The 12,491-nt window shown below is 42.4% G+C and overlaps 1 protein-coding gene across 9 annotated transcripts in view; it reads left to right on the forward strand.

Annotated features, from left to right (window-relative positions):
* The window catches only part of myom1b (myomesin 1b), a 35,033-nt gene that overhangs the window by 20,757 nt on the left and 1,785 nt on the right, over positions 1-12,491 (forward strand). For 6 of the 9 annotated variants that reach the window (XM_029756027.1, XM_029756028.1, XM_029756029.1 and 3 more), the window contains 17 exons: positions 255-369; positions 1,341-1,497; positions 1,597-1,703; positions 1,884-1,928; positions 2,160-2,296; positions 3,095-3,239; positions 3,671-3,730; positions 3,871-3,938; positions 4,135-4,248; positions 5,719-5,806; positions 5,893-5,931; positions 6,395-6,500; positions 6,706-6,869; positions 7,007-7,043; positions 9,308-9,330; positions 9,491-9,546; positions 9,790-10,005. In XM_029756027.1, coding sequence (XP_029611887.1) covers positions 255-369; positions 1,341-1,497; positions 1,597-1,703; positions 1,884-1,928; positions 2,160-2,296; positions 3,095-3,239; positions 3,671-3,730; positions 3,871-3,938; positions 4,135-4,248; positions 5,719-5,806; positions 5,893-5,931; positions 6,395-6,500; positions 6,706-6,869; positions 7,007-7,043; positions 9,308-9,330; positions 9,491-9,546; positions 9,790-10,005 — 1,677 coding nt within the window. Of the gene's footprint in view, positions 1-254; positions 370-1,340; positions 1,498-1,596; positions 1,704-1,883; positions 1,929-2,159; positions 2,297-3,094; positions 3,240-3,670; positions 3,731-3,870; positions 3,939-4,134; positions 4,249-5,718; positions 5,807-5,892; positions 5,932-6,394; positions 6,501-6,705; positions 6,870-7,006; positions 7,044-9,307; positions 9,331-9,490; positions 9,547-9,789; positions 11,078-12,491 lie in introns of those variants that run through there. The other 3 variants (XM_029756033.1, XM_029756034.1, XM_029756035.1) reach the window with 1 other exon arrangement.

Below are 12,491 nucleotides of genomic sequence, written 5' to 3' on the forward strand. Positions count from 1 at the left end.
CAGCTTCCCCTCCCCAAATCCTAACCTTAACCATTAGTGGGGGAAACTGACCCAGGATCAGCCTCTAGGGGCAACCATTTCTATCCACTTAAGTCAATCATACTGTTGAGCACACATTCTAATTCAGAATTCGAATGCATAGTGTCTGATTGTATGTGGGATTTGATTGGTGGAGGTATTAGGTCAGTCAGAGGATGTGTCCTTGATGTATGTGACTAACATGTGTATAATGTGACTCTTTCTTTCATGAGCAGATTAAGAGTCTAAAGGAGGGGGAGACCTATGTGTTCCGAGTGCGTGCTCAGAATAAGGCAGGTGTAGGAAAGTCCTCTGAGCCCACAGAACCAGTCCTGGCCGAAACCAAACCAGGTAGGACCATGTTAAAGACCCCTCAACAGAGCATGAGGGAGAGGGAGGAAGGACATTGTTATTAAGCATACATACTTCACATTTAATTTTAAGTCATACCTTGAAGTCAGGCACCTCGTGTAGAATAGTCTCCATTGGGCACTACGTTCAGATGATTTGGTGTCCCTGGGACAATTTAGGAAATTTGTTAAGGATTTTATAATGATGAATGTGTATTTTTTTATTTTATTATAATGGCTAATGTGTATATTTTATGTATATTTTGTATATAATTGTGCTGATGTGACTGTTGTTTCCAGGGCACGCTTGTGAATGAGACATAGGTTTCAATGTGTCTCCCTGGTGAAATACAAGTTAAATAAAAAAGACCCCCTCCCCACATAGCTATTTATTTTCTTTCCTGTTGAAAAACCAAGTATAAATACAGATAATGTACAAACACTCAAACACCAATTTACATATTGGCTTCCTTACCCCTGTAAGCAGTCTAGGACAAGGTATGACAGCAATCCATAGCTAGGTTTAATTTCCCCGGCACTGTTTCCAAATGCTAACATTTGAGCATTTGTGGTTCAAATCCCATTCAAGTAATGGGACAGATACTCACATTTTTCTCGCATCATGTCCAAATCACTCGAAAGTATCTCAAATGTGTTGTGAAGCTCACCAAAGTCACTTATAGATGATTTGAACATGATGAATGATAAATGTGAATATCTGTCCCATGACTTGAATGGGATTTGTGCCAGAAATGCTTAAACGTTAGCATTTGGAAACCGTGTCAGCTACTGCCAGGGAAACTGGAAACTGCTGTCCTACCTTGTACATAGACCGCTTACAAGGTCATTTTATAATTTGGGTGAACTATCCCTCTAGTGGTAAAAAATATTCATACATTTAGTCATACTGCACCTTTTGCATGTGTTTTTAAGTCTCCAGCCGTGTTTGACTTTAGGTCTGTTCCCTCTCAGGCACTACGGAGATTGTTGTGGACGTTGATGATGATGGAGTGATCTCCATGAACTTTGCCTGCTCCAACCTGACTCCAGACTCCAAATTTGTGTGGTCAAAGAACTACGAAGAGATCACAGACGATACTCGTATTACTGTGGCGACCAGTGGGGAGAAGTGAGTGTGTGTGTGTGTGTGTGAGTTTGAAAGAAGATTAGGTAATCTAAAGTACTTCAGTATGTTGATTGTGCTGGTGCCATTGTGTCTACCCCTCAGGTCCAAAGCCACCTTCAATATGCCTGCGGAGGATGACATCGGCATTTACTCTTGTGCTGTCACCCACACCGACGGTGCTTGCTCCAGCTACACTCTCTCAGCAGAGGGTGAGTCCAACTGTGTGTCTGTGGTACTGTAGCACTGTACTAGCCTGACCATGTAATCACTTAAGCAGCTAACTTAGAAGGTTAAGAGGGTTGCAGAGCTTCATTGCTCCCGTGTAATTTCTACTTCTTAATCTCCGATAAATATTTCATTTATTTCATGTCTTTTTTCTTTTTTGACAGAGTTGAAGAAACTGCTGGAGCTCAGCCATGACCACAAATTCCCCAGTAAGAAACTCAGACACCCTGTTCTATGGCTGCATCCCGAATGGCACCCTATTCCCTTAGTGCACCACATTTGACCGAGGGAAAAAGTAGTGCACTGTGTAGGGAATAGGGTGCCATTTGGGATGCGGCCTATCTGTTTGTTCTGTGCATGACTCTTTCCTCACTGTTCCTGCTCTCACTTTTTCACCTTCTCTCCTCTCTGTCTCTCTCCTTCTCATTTGATCTGTCTAGTTATTCCATTAAAGACAGAGCTGGCTGTGGAGCTGCAGGAGAAGGGCAGAATTCGCTTCTGGCTGCAGGCTGAGAAGATCTCTGCTAATGGCAAAATAGAATATGTGTTTAACGACAACAGTCTCTCCCAGGGAGAGGTAAGTAGGCACTGAATGGAAACAAAATAACTGAACTCTCTCTTAATGTTGAGCCGCTTTGGGACTGGAAACAAAATGCACTCCTTTAGGGTTGTTAAAATTCCCAGGTTTAGGGGCCTCCCGAGTGGCGCAATGGTCTAAGGCGCTAGAGATTCTGGGTTCGAGTCCAGGCCCTGTCGCAGCCGGCCGTGACCGGGAGGCCCAATTTGCGCACAATTGGTCCAGCGTCGTCCGGGAGGGTTTGGCTGGCAGGGATATCCTTGTCTCATCGCGCACTAGCGACTCCTATGGTGGGCCGGGCGCAGTGCACGCTGACACGGTCGCCAGGTGTACGGTGTTTCCTCCGACACATTGGTGTGGCTGGCTTCCGGGTTGGATGGGCGTTGTGTCAAGAAGCAGTGCGGCTTGGTTGGGTTGTGTTTCGGAGGACGCATGGCTCTCGACCTTCGCCTCTCCTGAGTCTGTACGGGAGTTGCAGCGATGAGACAAGACTGTAACTACTACTAATTGGAATCCATTAAATTGGGGAGAAAAAAGGGGTGAAAAAAAGAAATAAAATACATTTAAAAAAAATACCAGGATTTCCAGAAATCATGGTTGGAGGTTTCCTGGATTTTGTGCTTATTGCAGGAATTCTCCAACTGGCATTTCTGCAGAACCTGGGAATTTGGGGAAAGTAACCTGCAATTTGCGACCCTATGCTCCCTACATATGTATAACATCTACTGTAATTTCTGTTGTTGCGATAAAGTTTCTGAGACCAGACTAAAAAGGCTTTTCCCATGACCTGCTTTCCAGAAATACAAGATGAACTTTAACAAGGACACAGGGGTGATTGAGATGATCATGGAGTCTCTGCTCCCAGAGGACGAGGGAACCTTCACCTTCCAGCTGCAGGATGGCAAAGCAACCAACCAGTCCAGCCTGGTGCTGATTGGAGATGGTAGGATAAACTCAGCCACTCATTCTCTCCTCCTCCTATCATCTTCCGTCACTCTCTCCTCTCGCCTGAGTGCCAGTCAGTTTAGCTATCGTGCCAACTCCATGTCAGTCTTTGTCATGGCACGACAAGGACAGCAGTGGAGTCAGCAAGAGCACAAACAGATCTGGGACCAGGCTATCTCTCCTCTGTTGTAAAGAAAAAACAGCCCCACTATGGCTCAGAAGTTAGATCTTAACATATTTCACTAGAGGGCAGTAAAAGCTTACTATAAACCATAAACTATTGTGCACACATTAATAACAAATGTATCTGATTTAAATCATATCCACGTCAATGTACAAGACACATCATAGTGACTATATTACATGAAAGATGAATGCGATTGTACGTAAAAGTTTTGTCACCTAATCAGGAGCGATGTGTTTTTCCAGTGTTCAAGGGGCTGCAGAAGGAGTCTGCGTTCATGCGCAAAGAGTGGCACAGAAAGCAAGGTATGGGATCTTTTTAAATGAAGAAAATATGTCATGAGCGGAGTAGTGATACGGTGAGATATTCGATTTATAGAACAATGTCAGAAATCATAGCAACATAATTGATCATTGAAATAATCCCACTGGCTTGTTTTTCATAGGTCCTCACTTTGTGGAGTATCTGAGTTATGAAGTGACCCCGGAATGTTGTGTTATCCTGAAATGCAAGGTGAGAATGCTGAGGAACAGGGTTAGAGGGAACTCTTGGATAATGGATGTCAGTATTAGGAAAATTCTTCTTAGGTCAGCTCACACGCCTCTCCAGATGGCTTGTTACCCACCGGTGTGCAGTAAGGAAGTGGACCTGAACATCCTATCTCTGTCTATCTCTATTTCTATCCATCTGTCGCTGTCACCCTCTGCAGGTTGGGAACATAAAGAAAGAGACTGTTGCATTGTGGTACAAGGATGGGCGTGAGGTCAAGGGAGATGAGAAACTCACCTTCACCGAGGGAGTGCTCAAACTGGAGATTGCTCAGGTGAGAGGGATTCTGCAGTTATTTCATGCACATCATACATTAGAAATATATACGGTACCACAAGCCTCTTATGCAGCAGTATAAGACCATACGGCACAATACCTGTCTTTAGAGGGTTAATAATATTGTTTTGCACATTACTCTAGGCTATATGAATGGCCCTTCTATACAGTAGACTACATAAAGGTTGGAAAATATAATATTTTCAATATGCTGCACATGTATGAACATACTGTGTGTATTGAATGTTTTTGTAATATGTTCTACACATCATTATACAGTCCATGTGCTGTTTGTTTGCAACTGTGTATGACTGTATCATCATTGCACATCTCTGTCTATATGTTCATATATCATAAATATATGGGTTCCTCACACAACGTGGATGCTATCTTCTGGCTGCAAGACGGTGGAGAAAGTTGAGCAGAAGTCGTTCTGAAGGGGTTGCGACCTTGTGAAAAGTTTTGTCTTACTCTGATCGTCCATTACTGTCTTAATATCGCTTTCTTAATTATATTAATCACAATTTCTCTGTCTTTTCCAGTTACAGCATCTAACCGATCCTTACTTACATTTGTATAAAACCTCTTCAATTCTAACCCCCCCCCCCCATTTATTATTTCTTACTAAATTACAGCATATTTCGACACGATTCAACATTTTTCCTCTAACACACCGTGTCTCAACCATTGTTGTCTGTATTAAAGGTAGACTGACGTAGATGCAGAAAGGAAACTGCACAGTGGGTCAATTTCCTTAACAACTAAGAGCTGTGAAGCGCGAGCCTCAACTTCTCTGCTGTTTTGGTGCCTGGGCTACCACACTGTAAACAGAGTGAAGCGAACCCGTGCACATGCGCAGATATTGTGTGTGAGAGTGAGGCCGTGCAACTCGCTCATCTCAATATCTGCGGTGCTGCTCGCGGCAACATCATTTCGCTGAGTCTACCCCTTTTTAATGTGTTTTATAAAATCTGTTTCATGTCTTTTACAGTATATCATGTCCTTTTGTAATTCACCTGTTTTCCACCCGACATCTGTCTACCTAGTCTTCAGCCAAACACACCACTCGTCTCTGTGTGTAGTCCAACGTGCGTGTCATCAAAAAGTGGCACAGTGTGTGCACGTGTGACACGCATCGTGCCTTAGCGGTGCAGTATGTAAACATGTCACATGTGTCCTATTACAGCGTGATGCTCCTCCTGCAGCTGTAGCGACAGACCTAGACAATTCCCTCGAGGACCTTATCTGGAGAATACTAAAAGTTGGGATCAGCGTGATCTTTTTTGTCACCTTAAGTGATCATCTTCTTGGTTTTGCTGTTTTGAGAATGCTTTTTTGCTTTTGTGTCAAATAAATGTGTGTCCTGCAGCACCCATAGCAGGGGAGAAAAGCTTGCCTTTTCGCTTGAGAGTTGAATTTTCTTCATTTGCAAAATGATGTCTGTCTCAAACCTAGCCTTCTCTTATAGATCTCAAAGAAGGATGCCGGTGTCTATGAGATTGTTCTGAAGGATGACAGAGGGCAGGACACATCCACGTTGAATCTGACAGAACAAGGTGACTAACCCCTCAAAGCCATACCTCATTGTGTGTGCAGTAAAGCGTCAACAAGGCCTCATCATATTTACATTTCTGTCCTCCAGGTTTCAGAGACTTGATGAATGAAGTGTTCAGTAATATTGGTAAGTACATGTGTCTCACTGCAGTGGTAAACCCATCAACTAAAGTTGAACTTGGGTTCAAGACATCCATAAAGTCTTCCTCTGTAAAGTTGCTCTGTGTAACGTTGCACTGTGTAACGCCTCTGTAACGCTGCACTTTATAACGTCTTTGTAACGTTGCACTGTGTAACATTTCTGTGACGTTGCACTGTGGAGCATCTCTGTGACGTTGCGCTGTGGAACATCTCTGTGACGTTGCACTGTGGAACATCTCTGTGACGTTGCACTGTGACGTTGCGCTGTGGAACATCTCTGTGACGTTGCACTGTGGAACATCTCTGTGACGTTGCACTGTGACGTTGCACTATGGAACATCTCTGTGACGTTGCACTGTGACGTTGCACTGTGGAACACCTCTGTGACGCTGCACTGTGGAACATCTCTGTAACGTAAGACTGTGTAACATCTCTGTAACGTTCCCTAGCCAACTCCTCCACTGCACTGAAGATCCAGAGCACAGACGAGGGCATCAGACTCTACTCCTTTGTCAGTTACTACAACGAGGCACTCCAGGTCACCTGGCACCACAAGTGTGTAGTCTCCTTACTTGTGTGTGTATGTGTGTGTGTGTGTGTGTGTGTGAATGTTTGTGCGCACGTGTGTGCGTGCCTGAATGTGCGCGTGTGTGTTCGTGCGTGTGTGTTTGCATGTACATTCAACTGTCAGGTGTGCGTCGCCTGTGAGATGCAGCCTATACGTGTGTGTATGTCAGTCAGCTGTTTTTCTCTCTAATAGGGATGCAGCGATAGCCTTCACAGACCGCATTAAGAGTGGTGTGGTGGGAGAGCAGCTGTGGCTACAGATCACAGAGCCCACAGAGAAAGACAAGGGCAAATACGCCATCGAGTTCCATGATGGAAAGGGCGGTCTGAAGAGGACTGTAGAGCTGTCTGGCCAGGGTGAGACGACGGCTGAGTTCCAAATGGCACCCTATTTCCTATATAGTGCACTCATTTTGACATCTACATGGAATTTAGCGGCTCTAGTTCCTTCACCAATGCTTTGATAGGTATACTCACCTCCTCTTTTCTTGCAGCATTTGATGACGCATATGCAGAATTCCAGAGGCTCAAGTAAGTTAGCTCAAATTAGTAGATATTTATACACCCTTTTCCCCCATTGTATTTGCCAGCTCTTCTACATGTTGTGGATGTGGCATGCCATTAAGTACCCAGCAAACCCAGAACATTCCCAGGACATTAGCTAACATTCCAAAGAAGTTCTAGTTAGGGTATGAGCTAACATTGGGATGAAAACGTCCCACAAACATTCTAAGAATGTTTTTGATCACCAAATATTTTTTTAAGGAAATGTTTGAAGTGAAATATCCTTGTAATGTTCTCCTCACAGTCACCAAAATGTTGTGCATAGCATGTGTAAAAACTACCCCATAATGTTCTCATTAGGTGCGCGATAACACAATGTAATAACACAACGTTCCAATAATGTTCTTAGAAACATACTGCCGCAACAAAATGAGGGAGCAATGGAAGTGTTTCTGAGCAAACATTACAGGAATGATCTGCTAATGTTGATGGATATGTTATTTAGAACACCCATAACAACAAGCAGGGAATATCTCTACAATGGTCTCATAAGGCTATTCTGTGACATGACATGGGTTCCAAAAAACATTCCCTGAACATACTTCAGCAATTATGTCTGGATTCAATTGAATAGGTTCTGAAAAAAAACATTACAGAAACATTCCTAAACATCCCAAATAGCATTCAGGGAACATTCCCACAAGACTTTCATAAAGTTATAGTGTGATGTTATAACATGATTGTTACGATAACGTTCCCTTCACAAACGTCAGCAATTATGTCTGAATTTAATACAAGTGGTTCTGAGAAAACTGGAATGTTCTGCTAATGTTAAGGCCATTCCACAAAAAGAGTGCCTTTTGATATTGTAAGTACAAATTGTGCATTAGTATTGAATTTAAAAGCCTTTTATATTAAATGAAGTGCCTTTTTAATATAGACCACATGAGAAAATAGAAGAAACCCGCACGCTGCTCTTGCTAGTATCACTGCTCTTCATTAAGCTTTACGTATCGGCCTCAAGGCCTCCGTCAGAGCTTTTGTGAGTGTTTGTAGACATTGCTCCACCCACATCTGTTCAATGCATCGAATGGGGTTGGAGTCGAGGGAAAATAAGCAAGTGTTACCAAATATAACAATGTGTGTACATAAAACGCATTTAACAAGTCCTGTAAAACCACAGTGAGGATAAGTAAGTTTTCATAAATCATTGGGTACAGTGCAAGAACAAAATGTCAGCCTAATCTAATCCAGGCTGTATCACAACCGGCCGTGATTGGGAGTCCCATAGGGCGGCGCACAATTGGCCCAATTAGGCCGTCATTGTAAATAAGAATTTGTTCTTAACTGACTCGCCTAGTTAAATAAAGGTTCAATAAAAAAAAAATAATAATAATCTGAAGGTATGCGCATTAATTCATGTTCACATTTACAACATAACATGCATGGGCATTTCATGGGGGAATAATGTCTGGTGGGTGAAAATCCCAAAACATTCTCTTTGGCTCAGAGTATTATTTATATCACCTCCCCTGTCTGATATCTTGATTTTCTCAATGCCACAAAATCTAAAGGTAGAAATGTCATGAAATGTCATATAGACCACATGGAAAATTCAATAAATCAGATATTTTTTTTCTGAATAAAGACTTGCTGAAGTGCCAAAGTGCTGGGTAAAACCTAAATAGGATATTTCAGAAACCTTTAAAGAATACATAAAGATGTATGTGAGAATTCTTGCAACATCTATGCACATTCTCACATTTGTTCCCCCCCACAACCCCCACAACTCTTCAATGTCCCCCACAACCTAATGAAATGTTTTGCGAACTTTTAAAGAACATAAAAAATATGTTCTGTTAACATTCTTGCAACATCAGAGGAATGTTCTGTGCACCCTAATGGAAACATTGTATAATCATCAGCACAACTGGACACGTTGTGTTACTAGAACTTTTGGGCGTAATGTTCTAACACCATTTCCACAACTAAAGGAAATGTTCTGGGAACATTCACAGAACCAGTTTTGGTTTGCTGGGTACTCTGCATCAATCCTTCCTTTCATGTGATTGCTATCTTTGGTGTTCCTCTCTGTCTGCCAAGCCACACTCTCTGTGCATGTATGTTTATATAGCAGTCTCTGACAGGCTTTGAGTAAGGGCATAGGGAAGTGGGCAGACAGATGAAGCCTTTACTTAGACACACTTCCTGGCTCCAGTCTAAACACATTCTCTGGATTTGTTTCTCTTATCTTTGTTCTTCCATTAATGTTCTGTCTCTTCCATTTTCAGAGCGGCCGCTATTGCAGAGAGAAGTAAGTGTACACACACACACACACACACACACACACACACACACACACACACACACGTTATTAGATGGGGATGAGAGGGCTGCTCTCAGTATTGTAGTGGGTACTGATATTTTCAAAGTGATCTGAGGTCAGTGGTCTAATTTGGTGCTCTTTGTTCCAGATCGTGCTCGCGTGGCAGGAGGCCTGCCTGATGTCGTCACCATACAGGAGTTAAAGGTAACCATGTCTGGATGGATCTGTGTCTGTCTGTCTGTATATGTACTGTATGTCCATGGTCCCATACTGGCCTGGGACTCATTGCAGACTTGATCACGACTATTTTTAATCAGAGCTCTGGTCAAAAGTCCTACACTATATAAGGAAGGACTCTGGTCAAAAGTAGTATGCTATATAGGGTGCTAGTATAGGGTGCCATTTCGGACGCACCTTATTATGTGTGATCTTGTCTCTCTCTCTCAGGCCCTGAACCTGACCTGTAACATTTCGGGCGAACCCCTGCCTGAGGTCGTCTGGCTGAAGAACGAGAGGGAGATTGTGTCTGATGGCCACTACGTCATGAAGTTCGAGGCGGGCAAGTACGCCAGCTTCACTATCACCACGGTGAACACGACAGACTCGGGCAAGTACAGCATCCTGGTGAAGAACAAGTACGGCACAGAGAGCGCCGACTTCACCGTAAGTGTCTTCAGCCCCGACAGCAAGAAATAAGGGAGAAAGAAAGAAGGCCGGCAAGAAATAAGGAAGACCTCAATCTTTGCGTAAATATTATGTATACAAATACATAGAAAAAGACAAAGAAAAAAGAAGGAAGGGATACAGAGTCCTGAGCATTGGTTTGAGATGGTTTTTATGGTAGTCTATACAGTATTTAACTCTAGTTTGAAAAGGTGTATCGTTTTACTCTGAGCATGAAATGCCCAAAGGTTCAGAGCAAAATCTGAGAACTGTTTCAGCATTTTATAGAATTACAAAAAACATAAACACAATACTTTAGATCCAATCATCCTTTATTTTGACACTACGATGAGTACAGTTATACATTTATAAAAGTCCCCCATGTATTACAATATTTTGCTATATTTTACTAAGTATTGACACACTAAAAAGGCATGTAAAGACACATTTCATGTTAATTCAAATGAATTTACTGCAACAGACTTAAAACTAAAAGGTTGGCCATCTAGTATTGTCTAAAAAGGACTGTGATGCTGGAAACCTTATTAGCTTACTCAAAGGTTATTACTGTATGTGCCATGCAAGAGTTTAAAAAGTAAGGAAGTGAATAGATGCTCTATAAGCACAGAGAAAGGAAGATTTTTTTCTGTCATGTGGAATTTTAACAGATCCTGTGTTTTTTCATTCACAATCACTGTTTACTGAGTATGATGTCACCACATATGTCACTCAGTAGTGTTATTACATCACTCCATGTGCCGCTATGTCGTGATTATGGCATCCCTTTCTCTGATTTATGACATCACTTCCCCTGTCACTTAGTAGTGATTATGACATCCCTTACTTTGTCACTACGCAGTGATTATGGCATCCCTTCATCTGTCACTCAGTAATGACTATGACATCACTTCCTCTGTCACTCAGTAATGATTATGACATCACTTCCTCTGCCACTATGTAATGATTATGACATCACTTCCTCTGTCTCAGTAATGATTATGACATCACTTCCTCTTTCCCATGTCTTATGAGAAGGACTAATAAAATGGAGCATGTATTCCCTCACCACCTCCTCCTCTGTTGTCTCACTGTGTTTTGTTCCCTCTGTACGGCACCCCACTCTTCATTCTCCATTCTATTCCTCCACTCTTCACTCCCTGCTTCAGTCTCCTGTTCACCATTCTCTTCTGGTCACTTGTCTGATATTGTCTGATGGTCCTCTTGTCTCCGAAGACCATGAAGGCATCTATCACCAAGGAGCAATGCAATCCCTCAGTCTGAACATACACAAGCACCTTACGCAAGAGAGTCAAACTCAACTCCTTGACGACGCGCACACCGGCTGATTTTTATGTGTTACCTTTTAATAAGTTGCTGATTCAGACCTGGGTCTGTGGCCCTTGGGGATTTGAGCTTGACAACCCTGCTGCTTTGTACCATATGCGTTGTCTCTCAATACACTCAACCAACTGCACTCTGTCCACACACACTTCTACTGTGCATTCTTCCTCCCATCACATTTCTCTGTACTGTGTGTTTGTAAGCACAAATCACCCTCAGACACCCACCATGTTTTTGTTCATTAGATGTTTTCTCATCAAGGATTCACCACTAGTAGGACATTAAATGATCTGCGTCCCAAATAGCAGCCTATTCCCTATATAGTTCACTATTTTTAACCAGAGCTCTATGGGCCCTGGTCAAAAGTAGTGCAATAAATAGGGAACAGGGTCCCATTTGGGATGCAGAATAATCTACTGCTACATACGGTCTATGATGTGATGTAACAGTGCACCAAGCCCTCATGATAAAGGAAAGGAGCATCTTATCAGCAACTCACACACACGTGAGCTTGTTATTGGTGCTGAATGGGAAAAGTCTTAGTCATATATTTAGCGTGTGTGCCAGTCTGGGACACCATTTTTATATTCACTGACTGGAAAAGATGGACATTAGACCCAGGCAATGTGATCGCAATGACATTAAAACAAACAATGGGTTAAGTCACCAGAATATAATGAGAGTAGCCTGTCACATAACTCAAACATGTGGAGAGACCAGGAATTGGGTTGGCCAGTGGTCTGAAACAAGAATATCAGGGCCTATATTCATAAAGAGTATGAGTGCTGATTTAGGATCAGTTCCCAATCGTTCATATTCATTATAGTCTAAGAGGCTAAACTGATCTGAGATGCTTTATGAATGCAGGCCCAGGTTCCAATCACCTACAGTATCTCAAGTGTTGTACTCTTTTTTTTTTCAGTAGACTATTCTATGTGGTAAAACATGTTGCTCTCTGTTTTCAGACACACTAAACCCCAAAGCATTAATACAAAAAAATTGTCCATGCACAAGTAAACATGATCAATATCTTATTACACCAGCAATAATACCATGTGATCCTGGAACAACATTTGTTGTCGACATGTTTTTTGCAGCCCTCTTCTCAGAAGACGTTTTAGTGACATTTAATTTGTTGGCCTATA

Source organism: Salmo trutta, chromosome 6 (genome assembly GCF_901001165.1).
Source record: "Salmo trutta chromosome 6, fSalTru1.1, whole genome shotgun sequence".
NCBI classification, from domain to species: Eukaryota; Metazoa; Chordata; class Actinopteri; order Salmoniformes; family Salmonidae; genus Salmo; species Salmo trutta.